General features: G+C 41.8%; 1 protein-coding gene across 2 annotated transcripts in view; it reads right to left on the reverse strand.

Moving 5' to 3' along the window:
• The window catches only part of LOC124214037 (uncharacterized), an 84,083-nt gene that overhangs the window by 58,509 nt on the left and 853 nt on the right, over positions 1-24,721 (reverse strand). The window contains exons 2-7 of one of the 2 annotated variants that reach the window (XM_046615999.2): positions 22,459-23,287; positions 9,166-9,465; positions 8,016-8,383; positions 5,284-5,588; positions 4,448-4,513; positions 2,675-2,873 (exon numbers count right to left, since the gene is read on the reverse strand). In XM_046615999.2, coding sequence (XP_046471955.1) covers positions 2,675-2,873; positions 4,448-4,513; positions 5,284-5,588; positions 8,016-8,383; positions 9,166-9,324 — 1,097 coding nt within the window. In that variant the 5' untranslated portion in view covers positions 9,325-9,465; positions 22,459-23,287. The remainder of the gene's footprint in view (positions 1-2,674; positions 2,874-4,447; positions 4,514-5,283; positions 5,589-8,015; positions 8,384-9,165; positions 9,466-22,458; positions 23,288-24,721) is intronic. The other variant, XM_069134041.1, reaches the window with a different exon arrangement.

Consider the following 24,721-nt stretch of genomic DNA (forward strand, 5'->3'; position numbering starts at 1 on the left):
TTTAGCGGCAATTATATAATACCGTTGCTATCTTCCTCGATCTGGTGCAACGCTATCGATCGTCGGACTTAAATACCAGTTCGCGTGCCAAACGCGGAGGCATGCTTTGTACGTGCAGCATAGCAGACAGAGATATCTTATAATTAGAAACTTTGATATGATGGATAAAGTTCGGTGAAACATTCGCAGCCATTGCCGAAGTACAAAACTTGGTCGATTATACATGGGGAATGACAATGACTGCAGTGTTCAACTTTTTGCCCTTTGCATCAGATATCAGATTTAAAACGTTCGAGGAATACAGTATTATATCTCGATTCTTACTCCGAACTCTTTAGCTTGCCGAGTTCAACGATATCCAAGAACTTAAGACCTTTTTCCTGATTGGAAATATGAATAAGCGTATCTGAATATCGAGATTCCATTTCGTGGAAGTCGGTCGTTATGATCGCAGAACTTACAGCCATGGACAAGTCGAGAATACCTTTGTTTCAAATACTTAAGAACTCGATTTATCCGCTCAACGATACACCCAGCTGAATAATATACATGTTGGCATTCCGGCAGCAATTATTTATTATACGTATTAATAACTTTTCTTCTTTTTTACACGAATTTGTCAGGATATGATATAATTCTCGTATTTGCATAAATGTATGTATATAAAACGTTTTGTATTACTGACGTTCTTAAATCGCAAAATTAAAACGAGACATTACATAATTTTCTACAATTTTCATCTCACGCAAAATTTCAACACGTTCAATACCAAAGATTGTTTGAACACTGCAGAAACGATTTTGAGGAAAGAAAGAACCCTCAATCTCTCCTGAGGAGAAACAACTCGAGCTGAATCATATTATCCATTGAATTTCGCTTAAAGTGATAGTAAATTTGAGCCGTTAGAGAGAAATTTATTCGAAGCTTTGTTCTGAAAACAGATATTTCTGCCACTAGATGAAAATTCAAGCGTCTTACTCGACATAAATTCATCCTCGTTACGTGGCTTTGTGCTAGGAGATCACAGGGACAAATGGATTTCTGCAATTTCAATTAAGTTTTTGCAATTGCAACACTGGCGTATTATATGCCCACTTCGGAATGTTAAATCACGTCAGGGAGATTCCAAGGAGACGGAAAGGTTATTCCAGCTATGCTTCGGGGAAAATGCACGTTGTATGAAAATGCGTGAGCTCACAGTGACCAAGTTGCATCGCGTAGTTGGTGTGCAAAATGGACGACCGACGCCAAGAAACAGGGATATTGACCCTCGTATGCAGAAAGGATTATAAAGAAAGGAATTTCTCATTCCAAATAGTGAAATGTAATTCTCGGATCAACGTAATAATCAAGCCGAATAATGATCGTTTGATTGACGCCAACCGTAACGAGACGGCCTCAAACCGGAAATCGTCTTTCCTCGACGCATTTCGAGATTGAGAAGCGTTCCTCGTTAAACATTTCGAGTAATTGAAGTTGAAGTGAAAAGGGACGGTTCCACCCCTAACGAACTTGTCCCCAGTGATACCTCACACCGCGAGTTGAAATTCGAGAAGCGGGTACATACAGTGAGGGACAAAAGTATTCGTACAGTGGATAAATTCAAACAAGATAAGGAATAATTATTTTAATTAATTTATTTATTTAAACGTGTGCTGTTTTATTTCATGCCTGGACACTAACGTGAAAAAGCGTATAGAATCGGGCTTGTTATCTTACGTTGCGTACCTAATATCAAGACAAGTCACCGTTATGGCAAGCAGAAAAGTATTCGTACACTACACTTTTGTCCCTCACTGTAAGGCAGTGTAAGCTTCTACACAGGGCCGGAGGTGAAAACGGCAATAACTCCCTTCGTAAATCAATAGCAACCTATGGTTATATGCGACGGGGAATGGTATAGATATAGGACGTATAGGCATGTACGCGTAGGCGAAGGAATCTGATTTTTCTGAAGGAATCAAATTTCGCTCCGATTAGATTGTTTCGAGGAGGCCGAAAGCCATTTATTAAATCTGTCTTGGGCCTGGAGGAAGAGACGGAGACAAGCCGAGGCGAAAGGGAATAGAAGGGATGGGAATGCCTGGTAATATTTCCTCTCATGAATGGGAGACGCGTATACTCGCGACGCGACGTCCTTTCGGGCGCGACGATGACGAATGGCGATCCTTCGGAGCGATAGTCGCGGGTCGTCGACTATAGAAGTCGCCGTTACCGTCGCGTGTTCGCAAACTCGAGCGTAAAACAGTGTAATTTAGAGCCGACTCGCCACCCTCCGGGCCCTTTCCCCAGCGTAACATGTTTCTCGCTCCAACGATACGCTCCTGTAAGCGGTTACCTTAATTGATCCGAGTTAACAAAAGCTTAATCTCGACCTGCCAATCACCCCAGCGATGTTATTAATTCGCACATTTGATGGCTTGCACCCTTGCAATAACTTACATCCACGGTACGTGTTTGACTAACTACCGGCACGACGTTACAGGGCGGGATTGTTCCTGCGCTTGCAAGTTTCCCGGAGTGCCGCAATTCGTCGAGTTTAATTTCGGTCGGGCCAAGTCGTTTTCTTGTTGTACAACTAAGCCCTCGAAAGCTCTTCCCCACGCAAACGTCAAACGACCCGATGATATTTGTTGAAAAAATACGTATAGATGTTTATTAGAGTGAAACTCACCGCATCTCGAAGTCGTGGATCTCCTGCAAGGTGAGTGTATTTGCGACGTCGAGTAGCTGACGCATGTTGTCTTCGCGTCGCCTGGTCTCAGCGTCCGGTCGAAGAAGTATCGTCGCCGCCGGCGCGTCCAGAGAGAGAGACGGTTGTTGAACAACAATGGTAGCTTGTGTGGTCCTTTTATTGCTACCGCTACTTGCGCCTTTAATCAAATAACCAGAGTTAATGCGATTTGTGTTCAAGTACCGCGCGCATCCGGAGAACCGACCCCTGAATCCCCGGGTGCATTGATCTTTGTATGCACTGCTTAACGGCCAGAGAAAGCTCGCAAACATCAGCTCAGTTCCGCAAGGTAATTTTCCTGGGGAAAAATTTGTCGCGAAAAGCGGGTTTGTTTCGTTTCGCAACAAAGAAGAAGCGCAGAAATAATAAGTAAAAAAAACACGGCACAAAATAATCTGCAAATTACGTTGTTGAGAATTAAAAAGCTTTTTATTCACTCGAATTGCCAAATGAAACGAACGAGGCTCAGCGTATAATTCAATTTTCCCCCGAAAAAATACCGTCTCCTTTCTCTCGCCGGTATGATGTGAAGGATTCTGGGGGTGGTCCTTCAGCGCGCGGATACGAACGTTGTGTCCTACTTTTTTTTACAACTGAACCCAAGACAAAATCACTCGCTAAAAAGCACACTTTGTGCGATACACAAGTTGTATAATAAGTATTATATAAACAATATTACACGACACAACGCCACATGCCACGCGTGATTTTCAGTCCTCGACGAAGGTGCGCTTCACACCGAAAACACAAAGCAGAAGCCTTTTTGTAAAGAAGGGCGTGAAGAGGGGGGATGAGGGGGGAATTTACGGTAATAACCGCACAGGGTTAGTTATCCACGATAATATAACCCTGCTTTAGCATGGCCGAGGCGTCTGCCCAAAATACGCCTTTCTACACGGGGTTGAATTATGTTCACCTATACGTACACAATGTAATATCCTTCCTTTCTTTCCATTATTTTATTTTTTTTTTTTTCAACTCCCAAGAACACGATTGTTCGCGAAATTAAAAATGATCCCCCAACCTCGCCATTTTTTTTCTTTCATATTGCAATTCTATTCAACGCTTAAACTCATTGCACCTCAAGCACGTCTGCGAAGCAGAGCTCCTTATTTTCATAACCACGCGTTCGGTGTGAGGCGGCATCATCATCGCGAAGTGTTCCTTTTTCTCTGTTTTTTTTTTCTTATTTTCTAGCTTATTTTTATTTGTTTCACTACAATATGCGTAGCGGCAACATAGAATATAAAAATCAAAAGCCATAGCACAAACGGTGTTTTGAGTGCGAGTGGTTTATAGGTATACAGTGTAGGTGAATTGTTCGTCAATTAGTGTGACAGACGAAGAGACAGAGAAAGTAACAAAGAAAGATTAACGCAGTAAGGAAGAGAGAACGGAAAAGAAAGAGACGTGTCAAATGTGAGCGGTGATGTGATATAACATTTGAAAAGAAATTGAAACGGAAAGAAACGTTTGAGAATGGCAATCATAATATCTCGTGCCGCGTCAGCTGATGGCGGGCGAAAACAGTGCATTATACTGTTAGCGCACCGCGAGAAGAACCCTGAGGCGATACTATGATACCCGTTACGAAGAGGAATAAAGAGAAGTAGTAGAAGTAGAAGTAGAAGAAGTAGAAGAAGAAGAAGAAAAAGAAGAAAAGGTGGCGGAACAACGGGTTTCAGCGATCTTCTCGCAGCTACCGGACTATACCTATGGCGCAAAACGGGAAAAATAGCCTGACCCATGAATGAATTGTTGAAACGAGGGGATGGCATTCTGAAAGAAAGAACATCAATAAATTGTTTTTTTATCTGGAATTCAGTTCACTGTAAACGTATTATAGGTAGACATATTACATATAGCCATAGCTGTCAGCGCTGTTTCAGCAGAAACGATACAGTTATACCACAACTAACTGGACTTGGACTAACTGCAAATTAAATTATACGTAATTATAAAGTATGAAAAACCATGCTTAGAAATAGCATGTGAATCAAATGGTACTATCGGTTTAAGGATCTCTAGTTTGGTGCACGTACAGTTTGATCGTCTGTTATTCAGTTCCTTTAATTAAACACTTTGAACCGTTTCGTCGCTTCGGCATTGCGTTGTATCGCGAACAGGTTATTTGCCACAAATTTAAGATGCTTATCTAACCCTCGGACGGGTGAAAATTCTGTGAAACCGAATAAACAATTACCTTTCGTAATTATTCACGCGAGCATCTGGATTAATTGGTTTTCATCGTCAATTCTTAGTTACGAGCACGCAGCTATTTAACTGTTATGACCCTTCAATTGGGAAGCTTTTACCCCGAACTGATGAATAATTTTATTCAGAATATCAAGAATATTAATTTGTTATACATATATATGTACATGTACGTATATGTATATTCACAGACGTTGCAACGCCATTCGTGATACGATAATCGAGTTCGGAACAAAGCGAAACAATATATATCGAGCCGACCGTGGTCAGCGTGAAGCAATGGCGGTTAATCAGCGTTATTCATATATATGCGGCTACGTAGATTGGCAAATTACCTGCCGCTCTGCCTGCGCGAACTCTACTTCCGGTTGAGGTTTGGGCGTTGGATGGGGTCTGCCCACTGCACAAAGTAATATCCAAGGGGTTCGTCGTCACGTTGATATTGGCTTTGACGATCTTTTGATTTCCCTTCCCTGATTCACTCCCGTTCTTCTCACCCTCCGATCGCTGAGAGTTTTTTAACCCGCTGTTATTACCGGCCGTTGAGTTTTTCCTCTCTTTCGCAGCGACCAGCGTCAGCAGCGAGTTGATCTGGTTCGGGTCCGGTTGACCAGCGTCGATGGATCCTCTGACAGGCGTACTGCAGAGGGTCAAAGAAAACGGAAAACGTTAAACGTTTAGTTTTTTTCTCGTTTTTTTTCCATTCCAGATCTTTTCGCAATGCCAATTTCATCTCCGCATTTATTTTCGCATCAATCTTAACGTGGGAAACATGTTTTCCAAGTATTTACCACGATCGATGATTATTACATAGCTCCGATTAAATGCTATCCAAGGGATCAGAGCAGAAATTTACCAGAATCCAAAACCCAGCTATAACTGTAGTTTGAAACACCTGATTTGGACACTTACATATTATATCTATATCTTGGGTGGTACGCTAGGTTATACGATAATTGCGAAGCAGGTGTATTGTGCAGTAACGATGAAACAATTTTCCATATCGACAATGGTTACAACCGTTCGTTGAGGTTGTTCGGTAGCTGATTTAATCGGATATCACATACAGAACTGAGGATGAAAATATCAGTTCCAAAATGAACTTTCAAAAGTTGGTCTGGCCGTATCTCCCTAAAAATAGATTGCGAAGTGTATAGAAGTTGCGGGCCTCTCATTGGCTTTGGAATAATAGAACTTTTCGTTGGATGGAATAAAACCGAACAGTATACAGCGCGCTGCAAAGTTATTTTTGAATCTCGCACGTTTGTCAGCTTTTCTAAAACTAATTACCACTCGAGGGTTGAACATCCAGGTAACGGCACGGACGATTGGAATTTGAGTAGAAAGTTTTCACCTTTTCCGGATCACTCGCCCCATTTCCCACGTCATTCTCCGAGTGAGTGACGTCAAGCTTATATCACGACGAGAAACTCACCGAGTTGCTTCGAAATGTGGGAAAAACACGAGTTTATCGAATTGTCTGGATTCGTTGTTTTCTTGTCAGCTGGACGAGCAATCGCGCAATTCTCGCAACACTGCTTTTTCGTTTGATTTCGTGCAGTTTCTTTTCTTGAATTTGATTTTTCATCTTTCCTGGCTTCTAAAAAAACGAGTTATACTTGCTTTCGGTCAACTTGTTACACTTGTTGATATACTCTAATAGCCTTAACCAAAGATGCGTGTGTTTCGCCATTCTGTGCTAGTTGCCTGTTTCCCTCCCTTGCGGGCTACGAGATACATGAGAAACAAAAACCGAGAGTTGAAAAAGACACGATTACCTTGTAAAAAGGGAAAAAAAAACATTACAACGATATTCACGATAATAATAACATGGCCGAGGCCGAGATAGGGGAAAGGAGAATGAATGTGGAGTAACAGACATTTAATAATACGACCCACGGGATGTTTTTCTGCCGATAAGCACGTGCCCACAACCGCTTTGCAAGCCCCGCCGATCAACGGAGAGGTTTATCAGCGCGAGAAAAATAATCTGGCAGAGCATCAATTATTTTATCAAGATCCAATTATTTTCGTCATCTTTTATCTTCTGTGTGATTCAACAACCCCTGCAGTTATTTCCAAATTACGGGTATAGCCCAATACAGCAGAGTACATGAGAAACTGTGCTATGGGTCATCTCACCCGAAAGCAACCTAATCGTTTACGGAGAACATCACTCTAAAAACCTGAAAACGTGCCGCTATTTTAACATTTTTTTTTTTTTTGGACGGTAGAAAAGATGATAAAATAATAATATTCATTGAAGTTATTAGGCGTATATTTTGAAGTAATAAAGAAGTTCTTATCAACAAATATCAAAAAATGGCGACACTAGGGCCATTCTCGCGAGACATTCAACTGGTGTAAATTTGAATGTGGAAAAAAAAGAATCTACATGTTTATAGATAAGGAAATGCGTAGGGGATTTCCGATAAGTTAATTTAAACATTGTTTATTGGCGAATGATTGCCCTTGTCTCGTTGAAAATTGAAATTCTTTGATTTAGATACTCGCCAATCATACAAACATCAATATTTTTAAAATCCCCTACTCATTTCACTAGCTATAAATATAAAGATTAAGTAATTTTTTTTTCAATTCTAATTTGCTCCAGTTACACCGCGTGTCAAAGAATTCAACATGCTTCGCAAGAATGGCTTCAGTGTCGCCATTTTTTAATATTTGTTCATACCAATTTTTTGTATTACATTTAAATATATGCCTAATATCTTCCTTGAATATTATTATCTTATTACCGTCTCTTATGTCACAAAAAAAAAAAAAAAATGATGGTAGCAGCGTTTTGTTTTTCAATTTTTACAGTGGTGTTACACCTTAAACTGTAACAATGGATAAAAATGCAGATGGAAATCTGGCAAACCAGTTTTCGGGATAAATCTTTAGCCTCCGCAGCCTCGGGACACGATGAAAACTGACAGAAGGTGGATGTACCCGTTCCGTACGGCCGTCTAGTGTTAACCGATTTCGAGCCGTCAACCCGCGTCATGGATGCTGTTTGCAGTTAAACACAGTCTGACACGAAGTGACGAGGTTTCCGGAAACTCACCTAAAAAAATCCGTTACCCGAAGGTCGGGCAACGGGGGTGTCCGCCCGCTGACGAAGGTGAACCTGGCCTCCTGCTGCGAGCCGACGAGGGGCGTGGGCGGCGGCGCTTTCGGGCTTTCCGTCGAGTTGGTCAAGCTTTCTGTCTGGACGGCCGTGACGGCTGAGTGTCGGAGGGTGGGTGTGCTCTGGGCATTATGCAAGTTGGTCGTGCTCACCGAGTGGTTCGCACCTGGGTACGAACCGTACCCGGTATCCGACCTCTGGGACTGGGGGTTGGAGTGGGTGCTGACTGGGGGAGGTGACATCTCCGGGGTTCCGTCCAGGTAGTCCAAACTGTCGTCCGCCTGTTCGCCATCCGTCGTTGTGATCTGGAGCACAAGTTTTCACCTGTTAGGCTCCCGTTCTTGTACTCGCGTATCTCTTTTTGAGAGGATTGCTTGGACAAATACCGTTTGTAACCAGCGCGCCATCTTTTGCCAGCCATTTGTAAAACTTTTTAATTGATTCTACGGTAAATATCTATGAAACTTTTGATCATTCAAATTCAAGTCTGTGCCAATATTGAATTTAGTGTAGCTGAAAAGAAAAGGAGATCTGTAAATACTTGACAAATGCTCCGTAAAATTTTCCATTTTTTGGCCAACCAACCTCCTTAAAGGGGCAGTAGTCACCCTTTCGTGCGACGCGTTTGATTTTTGACTCAACTTTGGAAAGCTGCTTACATAGACTATTTTGTCAATATTCAAAGCTTAAAATAAAAATAAACCTTTGTCATGGCTTGTTTTGCGAACCTGTCCGTATCAATATCAGCTATATCCAAAGTTGACTTATCAAAATCAAACTTGAAAAGATGTTTAGCCCCCTCCAATCCGCAAGCCTCATCTCGTACTGTACGTGAGCAATTTTCGTCAGCTGTGAAATCGTATCAGAGCAAGTTGGCAAGTTTCAATATAATATAATTAATGGACCCATTGCGGTAGAAAGACTAGATGATGTCTTTATCGGAAAGACCCATCGATCCTGAAACTTTATCAAACTCGAACTCGAGCGAGAAGTTTTTGTCGCGACGAACTTATCATCCCTTCGACGAAATAATCGTCCAAAGTTTTACCTTACTAATAACCCGCCTCGATATAACTCGCAGACATACCAAGGTTACCATCGTGTTGGTACTGTCGGTGCTGGTGTTTATGGTGGTTTCCGAAGCCGTACTGCTGCCCATCACGACCACCTTCGGCACGGTGCGAGTGCAGCTGCGACTCCCGCCGGTCGACTTGAAGTGGAATCTCTTCTTCAAGGCGGAAGCCATGTGGGCCAGTGAGTCCCCGTCCAAGGCGTGGGACACGGCGTTCTGATGCCGCGACGGCGGCGACTGCGGCCCTTTCGAATTAGCCCCACTCCCATTTCCACTACCACCCCCGCTCCCCTTGCCGGGGCTGTCCGAACATCCCTGCAAACACGGTGACAAAAGGTTTGAACCTACTTTTTACGCTGCTAATTCACGGGAAAGAAGGTGGACTGGTAACTCGTTAGGGCTTTCGCGCCGATAAGAATGAGGGAGCTACCCTTGGCCTTTCAACTTTTATCCGGGCGTTTCTTTCTTTTCTGCCGACTGCAATTTTCTTATAGACAAGACTGTGTGCTGATAGATTATACCTGAATCAATCTGCCAGCTCTGCTGTCTTAACAACCTGAATTTCAAGATATACCTACTGGTGAAAGTGCTCGAGGCGAGCACGAGTTGGGAGAAAGTGAAATTTCTTTGATCGAGTTTTGGGACGTACACCCAAGATGCTTCGTAAGCTTTTTTCGCCCCGGCGATATACTTTGCCTTGAGAGACGTCGCAATTTATTCCTTTTAGTATATTTTTTTCCTGTTCTCGTTACGTATCATCGGGTATATACATATGTAAAAGTCGACGATCCAAGTTTATTGTGCAGCCATAGGGATGAAGAAAACCCATTTCGACGGTGTATAGTAAAGTGACCCGAGTAATGCTCGGAGACGTCCTTGCATTGGTTAAAATAAATTGAAAACGAACAAATCGACGGAAAAATATTATTGGAACAAGTAATTAATCGTTCAGATATAAGTAAACGAACTACAACTAAAGCTCATACTAATTTTAAAGAACTCGTCCTCCGTGTCAATCACAGCCTGGCTAAATTCTGCAATTAATATTGTAGGTGCAAGCTCGAATAACTGCGATAACAATCAACTGTCGTAACCCGTTGTACCAATTCTTTGTATCGACGTCTTACATAGGAATAAATTCGGCTTGGTTCTATTCATACACTCATGCAAAGACTGATATTTAACCCAATTTTGATCCAGCCTTAGTGTGTCGAACAGCAGCATATATATAAATAAATATGAGCTTCAAGGACGGTAATCTTGTCGTACAGAATGAATATTCATCTATTATTCGTTGCCCATTCAAGCATTGCACTGCAAAGCCATCAGTATATTCGCGAGAAGAAACCATGAGGTTTGATGATATTCCTGATTCCACAATTGCAATGAACATCTACTTTCGGGTTTTTCAATGCAAAGATCGAATAAGGCGACGGTTGAAATTCAATCATGCTTTCCCGCACACAACAGTTGAGAAGCTAACTCAGAACTTCAACGTACGTGGCAACAAGAACGTACGATGTATCAGAATGAGAAATCTCTAGTGCACGTAGCGTACCATATCGCGTTGTAGTGCAGCAACAGAGAAATGTGTAGGACGTACGTGATGCGCAACGTTGTACATAACGTGTAAAGTGCTGCGCTCGAGAAATAGCTCCGCAGACAAAGCGGTAAATTTTGGTTGTCGTTCAACCGCCACACTGACCGATGCCTACGTGAGCGTATTTCGCGACAAGCTGTTACAGAGGGTTGAAAAATCAATGATCCCAGAGGCGAATTTTCAACTCCCTGCAAACGTTCGTTTGGAAATATTATGCAAATTATTGTATATCATAACGTTGTATTTTTTTATTTTTTGTTATGTTTTTTTAACGTCTCCGGTTCGTTTTCTCTTTCTGTAACGGTAAAAAATCCGCGGGTTGAATAACGAGGATCAGCAAAATAAGGGAAATAAACGAGATTGGACCATTGACTGCCGGCGAAACGAGGAGAACCACGAGCAATTCGCTTTGTTCTTAGAATCGTGGTTGAGCCTCTCATTACCCATTCGGAGTTTCTTGACGTAGAATTTGCATCGCGCCCTGTGATTCAACGAATCAACAACCGTTATTCGTATACCTTAGTCCCCACAGCCAGGAGAATTCCCAAATACGTCGAGAGCCTTCACGAAAGTATGTGTGTCACGGAATTTCAACTCTCGGTATACGTATAATTCAAAGTACCTATATCACGACTAACGGGATGACGGCACACGATTCCCTGAACACCATCCCGTGCCCAAGTTGTGTAGGTACACGTGTTTTCTCTCAGTTGGTCTAGCGGCCAGACGACAGGTATATACCGACGCATTGACAAACGACCGGAGCAACACTTCCAAAGTGCGGAGAAATTTTCAAAGTTATTCTTCCCTTGTTTAAAAAGTATTCGCACAATTCGATATCACGGAGGACGCCTTATTAAACATCCCCGAAGAAACTGGAGATCGTTCAAACTCAGGGAAAGCGAGTCCGTGGCGAGCTCAGAATCGTTTCGAACCCGGTTTAAAGAAGTTTTAGACATACATTCGGATTGGATTTCTGCGAAGCGTGTTTGAACATGAAAGCTGCGGGGCACCGGAACTTTTTAACTGCGTTTAAATCCAATAATCGCAGTTTGATACACATTGACATCACGATTGAACAGCAGCACGGTGACAGATTCGGCTCACGTTGCACGAGAATTTCCCCACCAACTCAGCCACTTTTTTTATCCTTCCGGATCTGTTCCATAATTGGTTATACCTACAACATTACTACTTAAAGGTACCCTCTGTGAATTTTTTCAGATTTTTAAATTTTCTCGTTGCGGAAACGGTTTTCTTTTTAATTTAAACCCGTATATCATGAAAGATTGAAGTCGGGAAAAAAAAAGTTATGTTTTTCCACCGTGGAACTCGACATTCTTGCCGAGTAAAAAAATATTCTACCGAAAACGTGAATTAAGGTAAATCTGAGTTGCTATTTTCCTTGAACGATTTAATGCGATATACCTTATATTGGCATGTCATAAAAAATATAAGATATATTGCATTGAATAGTTCATGGAAAAACATAAAATTTTTTTTTTATGTTAAAATTTTTTTGATCGACTTCAATCTTGTACGATATACAGGTTTAAAAAAACACCAATTCCGAAACGAGCAAACTAAAAAATCTGGAAAAATTCACAAAGAGTAGCTTCAAGTAGTACTACTGTATAACCACTTATGGAACAGATCAGAGAGGATAAAAAAAAAAAGTGGCTGAGGTGGCGGAGAACGCCTCGTATATGTAGAATGAATCGCACAGACAATATGCAGTTTGCAGATAGTGCGCAATGTTTTCAACTTGAGATTAATACCCGGCTTGCTAATTAAGAATTCCAATACGTGAACGATCACTCGTCCTCGTTAACGCGCCGCAGGTAATATTGTGGAATACCGATCGGTATTTCCTCATCCCAAAAACACAAGCGATCCAATTTATAATGGCGTATTGTCGCCGAATCGATTTGCCGCCAGTGTCCCACTAAATTTGCATTTCCGACGTGCAAAGGCCGACGCAGGCTCGACGAAATGAGAGCCTCGATAAACGAGACTGGGTATCTCTGATCCAACGGCTGAACAGTCGTCCGCGGCAAAAGCTTGGATATAAAATTTTCAAGCCAGATAAGCATAAGAAATTCCCTCAACCGTTATGGCGCCAGGCGAGTCACGTACCGAGTCGCGATTCGCCGAGGTAAAATATGGAGGAGTGAAATATATAAAAGCTAGCTTCCCGACAATCCTCCGCATTCGCTCTTGTTTCGCTAATCAAAGTCTATGTAGCGATGCTGCGCCATAATCGCCGTTGAATTTTATGCGTCCGCTTACAAATGGTTTGGAAAATTGTGCAACAATACATCGAAAGTAAAAAGTTTCGTCGGTACGTCGTACTTGGCAACTCCTAATTGTCACAAATTAGAAATCAATTTATTACACGACTTGAAGTCAATCGAGAATTGCGTTATTTTTGTTGCATTATAAACAGCGTCAGATGAGTCAACAAATTGAAAAAATTTAATAAGCAATATTGGAGTAGCCTGAAAAAAGTTCGAGCAAAATATAAAAACCTGCGGATCATTAATTATTTCGGCAGCGTTATAAGCGGATAATTAATCGTACGGCACCACGATTTTCAATAAATTTTAAGCTCATTTATAGTATTTTTTCTACGTTTTAAGAGTATCAAGATTGTATCATCTGTGATATGCTAAATACATTCCGATCGAATAACTCATCGTAAGAGTTATCGACGACAAAAAGGAAAAAACCGAAACATATTTCCGCTATAATCGGAACAATCCACGATTTCTTGAAAAGATAATACCAATATTGTAAGCATTTCGTGTTACTCGGATTTAAACGAAAAGTTTATTTGTGATATTAGAAATTTTGTCTGTTAGATAATTGCTTCGAGTAACGGGCAACTGTGAAAACCCACCTAAGCATGATAACATGATAACTCTATCAGTCTCGTACATTGTATGTGAGACGCGTTAGACAAATGCGGACAAGGTAATTCATTGGTTAGACGGATTTCAGAGAATTGGTGGTAGGGTAGGGCTCTGCTGATAAATGCACACCCCGCGCAGCAGAGACATTTGACAAAGAATTATTTAGAACGTTAATATCACCGTTTAATCTAGCGAGTCAAATCTAGTTGCGCGTAAATAGAGAGAGGGAACGGAACAAAATTTTCGGCGAAATTTACACGCGACTAAACAACGATCGTTCCGTCATCGCGAGGAATTATTTTTATTATACGATTTTAGAGTGATAATTTTCCCAATTTAACGTGTCTTCTTTACTCGATTATTTTTTACTATAACGAGGCAAATTCGCCATCTTCTATATGAACGTTGCCGTAAACCTTCGGTTCGATTTTAAATCGCAGGTGATTAAAACAGGTACCTAAATACCTAATATTCTGTATATAAAGATTACGTATTTATTCGCCCACTGCCTGAAGACAAAGGGATTTAAAAAGTACCAGATTCACCCACGGGTTGAGAAGGCCGGGTAAATCGAATTATAAAGTCAATTAAGAAAATAATGGAAAAGAAAAAAAAAAAATTTAGACACATCTGAAGCATAATAAATTTTCCCGGTCCCAAGGGTTGTTGGTTGGAGGAATTAGCGGGAGGTAGACAGAGTGATCAATTATTTATCTCACGGTGATTTTGCCTTACCCTGCAAAGGCACCACCGCAATTAATCATCCCTTGAGCTTATTAAACGAACTATTATGCCGACTCCGCAATACCGTTGGGCGAGCTCCAGGTATTCTGAATAATTCCGACTGTGCAGTTTCCTGTTAAAACAGGTCACGCATCGCCGTGCAATTACCGAGTTTTAAAACTAAATATCCACACATCAATGCCCGCGAATGACTCAGGGATATCATTAAGGAGACGGTCAACAACAGGAGGCTTATAGTTTCGAAGGTAATTACAGGTGTATTCCATTTAGAATCAAGTCCGGTACCATAAATATTAAATCAATCGTCCGCAGTTGGCTTATGCAAATAAAAAAAGCGATTCGTTTGTGTGCTTAACCTGGATCACGAATCAGGAATATACGCGGTATAGATGTAATCAAATATGGCTCGTTGTGCGCTTTGTACAGTGCTCGTCATGATAATCAAATAACTGTTTTGTTCCTGGATTATACCTTCCCTGTGCCGCCCAATTTCGCCCAACTATTTCGGTACAAGTTTCCAAGGACTATGTATGATCATCGGACCTCACGTGTGAACAAAAGCGGACATGAATGTTGAATGAAGTACAAATCTCATGTTACACAGAAAGGGAAGCTGATCGCGCAGTTTTAATTTTTTTCTACATTTGTTTCCCGAATTTTTCGAAACCCTTTATTGACACTGCTGAGGTTTGTTCGCCATTTTCATACAAAAGAATGACTCGGTAATTTTAGCCTCGTTGTATGTGTTGGCAATTTTTTTTTCTTTTTTATAGTATATTGTATGAAATTGTGATATAAAGGATGTAGGATTGAGCAATAAATTAATCATCTAATTTGGTTAAACTACTTGAATCAGGAACCAGACGAGAGTGGTGGAAATTTATTTTACAATTGGTATCACACCGTTTCGCAGCATTATATTTGAAGGTGAATCTAAGAATTTTCAAGATTATTTCCCATTTTTTTCATTCAATGACAATTCAATTTTCAAGTTCCTTGTATTACATTCTTCAATTTCCGTCAGATTATGAAACGACAATGAATTCTTTCTGAATCCAATAATTGATGCCCTGGCACGACTTTGGATAAAAATATGTGTACGTCAAATATGTCTGCTTCAAAGTGGAAAAAGCGAACGATTTAAATATGTTTTTATGTGACGAAATCAAATTTTGACATAATCAAACATCAATTTGGATAAGGATATTCATATTTGAATTACTGAAAGTGAAAATATTCCATTTCATAAACCAACACATTATATATAATTTCAGACGAAGTTACTCTACATTAAGCTTGCGAATATAAAGCAATTCTAAAAAGCTGACGAGAACTCAGATTGTTTCTTCTTTTCATATAACGTGACATTGATAACCGTAAGCGGCAGAAACGTGTATTACCGAGATTACTTGAAGGCCTGGTGAACCCAAGTAGCGAAGTCCAGTATATCGCGAAAAAAGAGTGATTCATTTGACACGCAAATCTCCATTCCATGAAGAAGATTATTTTGACAGTGTACATACAGTTAAAAACGAGCGGTTTTTCGACGCTGAAAATATTTACACCCCGAAAGAATCTGAATTTTCACGTAAATATCTTAGGTATACCACAAAGACTACCGTGCCTAGTAAAAAAAAAAAAAATAGATATCCTATTACTGCGCATTGAATTGCAGCAGCGGCACGAAGATATCGTGAACCGAAAAACACATCTCCGCTAAAACCTTGGAATAAGTTCCTCCACCACTTTAACCTACCAAAACAAACTGAACCCTCACTATAATCGTATCGTTATTTTTCAATCGGGCTGTACCATAACGTTGAGTGTTCCGGGGTATATTATTCGTTTCACGTTATTGGGGCGGCTGGTTAAGCGAGGGCCAGGTCACGTAGACGCCGCATTTAGCCAAAGCCAAATGACCGCGGAATTAATTTTGGACATGTACGTGGATTTCTTTTTTCGATCCAGCACGACGAACATTTATATATTATACCTATAGAGAAAGATTACGCGAACGAAGAGAACGTTTTCGTTAACCTATATCAACGGTAGACATTTTTTTCCAAATTCCGCAACGCTGATGAAAAGCTGCACGAGTAGAACAATCACGAGCCCCTTATAAATTACACCCTCGTGATCTAATATTTCAGCGACAATCGAAAACAAACAGACAAATTTACAACAAGATTAACTTACTCCCTTTCCTCGGCAAGAAATAATACACGAGATACGGGTTTCTGCCGCACGAAGTGCAGGGAAATTGCTACCGTTATTGCTTCCGTCTCTCTGAATTGCCGCCGCGAAGACATCGCTTAATATTCTTCAATATTCTCACGAAACGCGTCGACCCTTTTCATCCGTTGCTCTCAGCGCCGTCTTCATTCCGCCTCGGCAGTAGTTGAGATCATGAAAACGCTACTAAACACGCAAAGTTTTAGTGGAAGAGTGATCCTGCGCCCTCGCCGACTGATTTGCAAACCTATCCCGCTCCCTCCCCGAATTCCCACGACGCGGATAAGACGCCGGTGGCATAAATTCAACCCGACCGTATTTTTCGTTCTATTCAATAAACATTCGTTTCATCGGAGCCGAACCGCATAACAATTCACGCGAACAGTGTTCTTTCTTTCTTTTTCTCTTCCACAGCTTTATTACGGTAAAGCTGCTATACGTCTGTGCACGTTCGCACAGCTGTGTTTTGCGAGGTAAAAAACGCGTAACTCTCAAAAAAAGTGAGATAACCCGAGAAGTCAGGCCCTGAACCGACCTTGGAGAGGTCAGAGATCAACCCCTTGAAATACCGGTCTGCTCGAGTCGGCAAAGTAAATCCGCGCCTGGCTAAGAAACTGATAAAAAAAAAAAGTAAATAAAGGGGAATGAAAAAGAGGAGTAAAAATGATTTGCGTTTCCGCAAGCGGTGTAAACCTCGCGTCGAAAAGTCAAGTTCAGTTTTATTACTGCCGATCGGCTTTGAAGGTGCCCGATACCTGCGGCAACCGCGATACTCGTAACCTTCGGAGGAAGAAATTTATCGCGGCAAAAAATTGAGACTGGGAATTCTCCAAGGCATCCAAAAATCGCGTGACGACCCTCTTATTTTCGAGAACGTGTATGATACCGTAAAACACAGCGTAAAATGCTGGTGCGTGGGTACGAAGTTTTAATTTCCTGGCCGCCGTTATAACTATATACGGTTGAAATTAGTTTAACTATCCCGGAGCTGCTTAATTAACACGGGTTTTACGTCGCTTGTGACTTTTAGTGCTCTACATAGCGCCCGGGGTACACACAGGGTAACCTAATAATTGGAGGGTAATGCTCACAGCGTACTCAATTTCCGGAGGACGAATCGATCACTTTTGTGTACTTTGAATTTATTTCCCCTGTTTAGGCCTCACCCTGCCCTCCGCGACGTTCACCCGCTTCGACAGCTGGAAAATTGGGAAAAGAAACCCCTCTCTCGAGTATATCAAACTAGCGAGAGCCCCTCTCTCTCCGTCCGGAGTTCTAGAAAGAAGCTGTTACCCGTTCGCCAGTCAATTTTTACATATCGATCTCTTTCTTTTTTTGTCTTTTTTTTTTTTTGTATCGTTCACTCCTGGTAGAACGATACAGGTACAATGAGAAGACGAAGGAGAGTGAGTGTTTGAGAGGGTTGTTTGTACGAACTTGATAAACACTTTTCACCCTGTCATAAAAAATAAAATAAGAGAAAATTCAGTGATACCTACGAACTCTGCGCGCTTATTTCCCATATGTGTATTCTGTGACTGAAATTTGTCGCCGAAGAAAAAATATTTAACGTTTTCTTATGGTCCGATATAGCTGTGCTGTTTGCAATAACAACGTTGCGCCGAAAGGACCCGTTCTCTGGCTCGTGAGTAAATTAAATTTACGTACAAACAGATGGAGCAAACGGTGTTAAGAAATTTCTGAGATCTTTCAATCTTGGCTGATGTTCGATGTGAAAAAAAACCCATTAAGCTGTATAAATTTGCTGCTTGCGTAAGGTGTTACAAGTTTGTGAATTTTTTTCCACCTCAGTTGGAATGAAAAATGTCCAACAATGCTTTTCGTCATAAAAACCGCAAGATGCTAGTATTTGATTTTTGTATTTGAAAATTGGCAAAAGTATATTGACTGCCAATCACGTAGCATCATTTCGGCTGGATGGTTCGGCAAAAGTGTGAACGTCAAAAATATACCATCGTAAAATATACATGACCCTCTAATCTACAACCCCGCAGGGGTGGCCTACGCAGATAGCAGGCAACGTAAGGTACGGGGTTTTTTCCACGTGACACTTCGGAGTGCGATGAGATAATTTATACTAGCTGCTGTAAACAGTAAACGTGAAGAAATATCTGATTTCGCTTCGAAGGTTGCAATACCATTTTTAAAGTCTGGAGAAAGTTTCTCTTCTTGGTTTCAAAAACGTTGTGATTCATTATTGAAAATTTATTTTGAAAAGAATAAGCAAGCTTGTTCGGAGGATTTTTGCGTAAAAATCTCGTCAAATCTAATGATAACTTTCAAAATCTTAAAATCCCGTATTCCAATGAGTTACAGATTTATTTTTCACATCTGCAGTGACAATAATTATAATTCTAATCTGAGTGAATAATTTCAAACCGTATGCTAAGACTGGTATCGAATCAGCTTTCGTGACGAGCATTGATATGTATATGTGTACCGCTTATCGAGCGTAGCGAATTTACATATGCAAACACGAATCACAAAGGCATAGGTGAAATGAGTGTGTCTCAATTCTATTGTGTCGTTGGTATAATTTGCACTACCTTACGGACTGTAAAAATGGGACCGGTATAATGAATCTTGGCAATAATTATCGTTTGTTATGTAAAGATTCAATCTTGAATAACTTTATTTGTCGGTCAAATAAATACAGACCGTCTTACACTGTAAGCGTGTGATTTCGCAGCGTAGATTTACGAATGCATGTAGAGACCGTTTTCCGTAATGGACCTGAATTTGTCCGCCGAAGAGCGCTGAGCACGCATTAAACTTACAGCGTGTAAAATCAGTCAGGCCGGTGGTAGAAACGTGTTAACAGAAATTTTCCTATCATGTTAAGTAAGCATTCGTTTTCCGTTACCGCGGTCTCGATCGGTTCGATAAATTCTGCTTACAAGAGGCAATAAATTCGTACCGTGAATTCGTTAGGCGATGTAAATCCAACTTGATTTCAATCTCAACAATTTGTGACCGCTGTTTTTTTCTATCTGACCATTCCTCCGGGGCCCCACCGCCGTCGTTTGCACGCTGATAAGCCGGTCGGAAAGGGTAAACTTTGGACGAAAATTTTCTACACCCACGAAATTTCCGCCCTGACATTTTCGTAATTACTTATAAGGTCCGCGGTAAAATCTCGACGTGGGTAATTAATTATGCTCACATAATTCACAAATAATTAATCCTCCTTTGCATAACTTTAACATATATTAATAATAATTTCAGACTCCCGATGCGTAAAATCAAGGTTTTTTTTATTTTAAACAGTTACGAAAGTCCCTGTAGAAAATCCCAAGAAACAACAAAATTATACGTCGTGGTGGTCACTGCACCGATTGGAAAAACACACATTTGCTAGAGAGAATATTAAATTCGCCCTTAAATAAGTCGGCGTCTCCGAACTCCCGCAGCTGAACAATCTGACCGAATTAGAAAAACTTTCCCCTCTCTTTGTCGAAACAATAAATTCCCCCGTATTTTTCAAAACTCCACCTCAGATACCGTACAAGTTAAAAGGTGTAAAAGTTGCGCGGCAATACGAGGGATTCCCTGGCGTTTACCCAACGCGTGTTTTGGGCATCCCGTTCCCAAGTCAAGCAGTAGAAACGGACGCCGTGGGTCAGACGACCACCTACTACTTGCAGAGTTTGGGCCGGCGTCACAGCAAGTAGTGCTTGCCTCGCTAGGTCCGGCAGTAGAAACGAGCGTGAGTCAGGCGACTACAAGTAGTGGCTGCCAGTTACAGCGGGCCAGTCGCCAACGGGTCTACGGCCTATATTCCACCCGTTGTAGTTACGACGCCGACTTTATGTTCTCGCAGCGAGTCCTTGTTCGTGAGTAAATGCAATAATTCGGTGGGAATTTCCGAGAACGATGGGCAAGGATGATAGCCGGTAAGTAAGAGATAAAATATTACATTACACGTGGGCGAATGAAAATTTTGTGTGAAAGCTGTTTGTCCATTTAAACTGTGTGATCAGGAAAAGACTGGAACCGAATTTAAATTTGACCTTAATTCCTCGCTACTAAGTATTTGAATAACATGGCGAGGATGTCGTTTTCGTCAACCAGGACTAGAAACTCAGGTCCGTAGGAACTCATAAAATACAAGATATATTATGGTTGAGAATTTTTTGTGACCGTAACCTCTGCAATTCGAGCACTGTCTCTCTCAAGGAGTCTTTTGGGTCCGAACACTTTTAATAATTAGTTTATGTGTGTGACAAAAGCGAATGAATATTCAAATTTGCGTGCAGGTTATTTCTGGTGTGTACATGTATGTATGTATGTAGTACACATATTATTTTGAATGCGCGACGAGGAAGGAAGTCGAAATTGCAAACGGAAACAAATGAACGTGGCCGTTTAAACGATTCAACCTTCAGGTATTTAAAGGTCTCGGAATTACTTGCAGAGCCGTAAATTAGGTACTCTTACACAGGGTAAAAACGAACAATGGAATTTTCATGGAAATTGGTTCGCATAAATTCAAATACCGAGCTGCGGAAGACTGCGGCAGCTGATTCGCTACGCCGACGCGTGTAATTTTTTTTCACCGCATAAAACTATCAACGTCGTCGTGCTAAAAATAATACCGTCGTTGTGGTGTCGGTAACGAAAATAAGAGCGAGAATAATTCAAGTCTGCAAATGCCAGGTAAGACGGAAACGGCGTTAAGATATATAGCCTGTTGTAGAAAAATACGGGGGAAGGGGGAATGAACCAATCTTCTCGATGCGTTTTGCCGATTAAACTTCCTTTCAAAGTTTGACTCCAACATTTTTCAAACGGACTAGTTCCACTCCGCCTACCACTGAGCCTAAAAGCTTCGCCTCAAAAGCCTTTCACTGACGCATCAAACGTCTCCACTTGCCATTAAATTAAGCTAGAAGCTTCGAAAATGGCATCAGTCGAAAAGCATAGACTTTCTCGCAGAGTGATGACAGACTTGGCGCTATTGACTCGAATCACTGACCGTCGACTATAGTGTCCTATGAGACATTTTCTTTGCAACATTTTCACCGCGAACATAGAACGGAAGACAAGTTTTATCGATAAGAAGGGTTCATTTAGATGGAAAACAAAGAGTAAAATTGATATTTCGGGAGAATCGAGAACCAGACTTTGTTCAAGATATTCTCTCCGTTTAGAATGCCTAGCAGAGCGATAACAATATCAATAAAATTTTACTGTAGAAATAGAATGTATTATTATGTGAGGCATTGAGCTCGCGCTGCATGGATACGAAGCTATCGACGCGATACACCGAATATTGTGCTACACTTAGATACCGTGTACTCGTAGCTTTAATACATCTGATATTTGCATTTCGTGAACAAGTCTGCGCTTCTACTCCTATTCTAGGCATTCTTAGCAAATTGTACCATCAAGAGGACGACCTTAACCTAGTTTGCATGTTTCAGCACCTCGACGAATGCTTTTTCACGTACATGTTACGCGGTGTAGGTACGGTGAGAAATTTTGGATATTGAAATTGAAATCTTTTTTGCGAAAACGAAAACAAGGACGTGGTCAACGTGTGGTTCTCGTACAGAATCGAGGGAGAACAATGACGGGCATCACAATACGTAACAAAAAGTAAATTGATCGATCGATGGTTGATAAAATACGACCAAACGGGCGACGGAACGAGCCTTGACGAAAAAGCGAAATTCGAAAAGAGGATCACATTCATCGATCATGAATTATACACAGGGGAGCGCAAAGACTGGATTCGGAACGGATTCGGGGGAAAAAATTGAACCCGCCACACGGGTGGTGCTCGATGTTGATACTCACGTGCGCTTTGTGTTCCGGGGTTGCGGGTGGATTTGGGGAGTTTGGCAGCGAACTACCCGAGCATTGCCGCAGCCGCGCCAGGGCTGTGCGAAGCCCCTCCGTCACGAGGCCCTTTTAGTAATCCGTGTCAATTCTATCACTTTTTCTCCTGAAGCTCTTTGGCGTTTCCCCTCCTCGGGGAGTTGCTGGTTCTCGTGGTGCGAAGCGACCCATCAGGACTCAGGACATATTCGTGCCTTTGTTCCACGTTCCGCACTTCCGATTTCTGAAAAGACGCGCCTCTCTCCTCCTCGCCGATATTGTTCTTCTTGTTTCGGTAGCTCCGCGAGTTATCACCAGCTCTGCGTTACTGCCGAAGGCAATCTCTCGGAAATGTTCGGATGTTAAGCCGCGCTCGTTTTGGCTTTGAGCTGCGATCTCGCAGCTTGAAATTTGGACAAAAGTTCAACACAGCTTTTTCTTTTACCTTGCTCTTTGATTCGGTTATTTGCAAGTTGACTTGTTGCAAACAATGATAATACAGTAATTCGCGTTAGCTCCACACACAAGCTTAATTTCTTATCGTTAAGCACAATTGAAGAGAAATTGCCTCGCGCACAACAATACGAAATTTATTATATTGATATTTATTGATTTTTCACCATTTTCATTTATTCACAAGGGCTTATCCTGTGCGTTTCATCCAATCACGTATACGTCAGTCCCGATTTCTTTGAAAGCGAATAGTAATACACTTTCATATTGATTGGATAGAAACTTTTTTTTCTGATTCCTCTTCCTTCGCGACGACACACAGAAGCTCACTCGACAAAAAACTGCTGCAGCGTTCCTGAAACAAAGTAAAAAAAGTTCGTCGTTCAATTTCAGGGCATTAAAATCTACCTTTGAGAATTAATTTCAGCCAACAGCGAAAAAGTTTCGCGCAAGTGAAATTCATTTCATCGAAACAAATCATCAGACGTCAGAAACTTCATTCTGATCCTCTCAAGACAAGTCGCATGCACTGTGTTAGAACGTCCGCTCGTCTCGTCCGGGAAAATAAAAAAATACGTCGAGGGTCTGATTTCCATCGCAAATGAAGGACCAAGAATATAAAAAGGAGCCTAATTACCGAGGGGGAAAAAAAAGTGAATCATCTAGTTACGGGATAAAAATTTGCGCCGCTTTTTTCGAGATGAGATATATTTTTTCGGAGTTCCGCAGGGTTCGTCAGGGGATAAATGAACGTGGCGTAAAAATATTGCGCAATCAAGAGGCGAGGGGGGAAACGAGAGTGACCTATTTTCTTGAAACGTGTATAACAGATACGTCTGCAACGGTTGGTCTCCATGCTCTTTCTCATTCTCTCTCCCTCTCTCTCCTGGGTTGCACAGGCCGAGAAATCGCACAGTTTTGGTTGAAGTGGGTGAAAACGTGTCGCGCGACGCTTCCCGGCGCCGTTAGGGAGCACAGAATACTGCATGGATAGACGGGAGATGGAGCATCTTCGCCGAGGTGAATGACCTCCGCCTCGCGGGGGCGCGAGCGCACCGATTCACCCCGATTCACCGCTCAGCCACCTTGCCTGCGTTTCGGATGAAAACTTACTGAACGAAACTCGCGTGTAACCTACTGAGGCTGGTGCGTTCCCAATCAATATTCAAAGACCTCGTTGCCGATGAAACCGCACAGCCACGTGGGCAATTTTTCACCCGTCCGATCATCGCCGTTGCGTCTCTTTTTCAATTCCGAAAAGCATCAATTCCTGGGTACCCTCGGCTGTTCCCAGTCGGCTTCGGATCAGGTTTGGATTCGGCGATTCGAGTTATTCGAACGCCTTTCAACGTGCTAACGAGAAACTTTTCGCGTTGGATTTTGCGCAACAAGCTGAACTACGACGTAGTTTTAATACATCCCCGGCGAAACGGCAGACAAACGTTGGTCTTCAAACCAGGGGGAATCGATTTCCGGCTGGCTATACGCTGCGCCCGTAAATACTAACACAGCTACGTATTACTCCATGTGTTATCGTGTTGAGGCGTACACTGTAGGCGGATTGCTGCTATGCGTGCAGTGAAATCCCTAATTCATTCTCGCCGCGCGCGATGAGACACCACGCGACCATTTCGTTGCCGTTGAAGCCAAACAAACCTCCTCCGAGGATCTAATTCGCGACAACACTGCCTCTGCTCCCGCCTAAACTGCCAAAACTCGACGAAGACGAAGTGGCGTCGGCGTCGCCGTCGGGTCCCGGGTAGCTAACCCGTTTTATCCGGTTTGTGGT

Source organism: Neodiprion pinetum, chromosome 3 (assembly GCF_021155775.2).
Source record: "Neodiprion pinetum isolate iyNeoPine1 chromosome 3, iyNeoPine1.2, whole genome shotgun sequence".
In the NCBI taxonomy this organism is placed as follows: domain Eukaryota; kingdom Metazoa; phylum Arthropoda; class Insecta; order Hymenoptera; family Diprionidae; genus Neodiprion; species Neodiprion pinetum.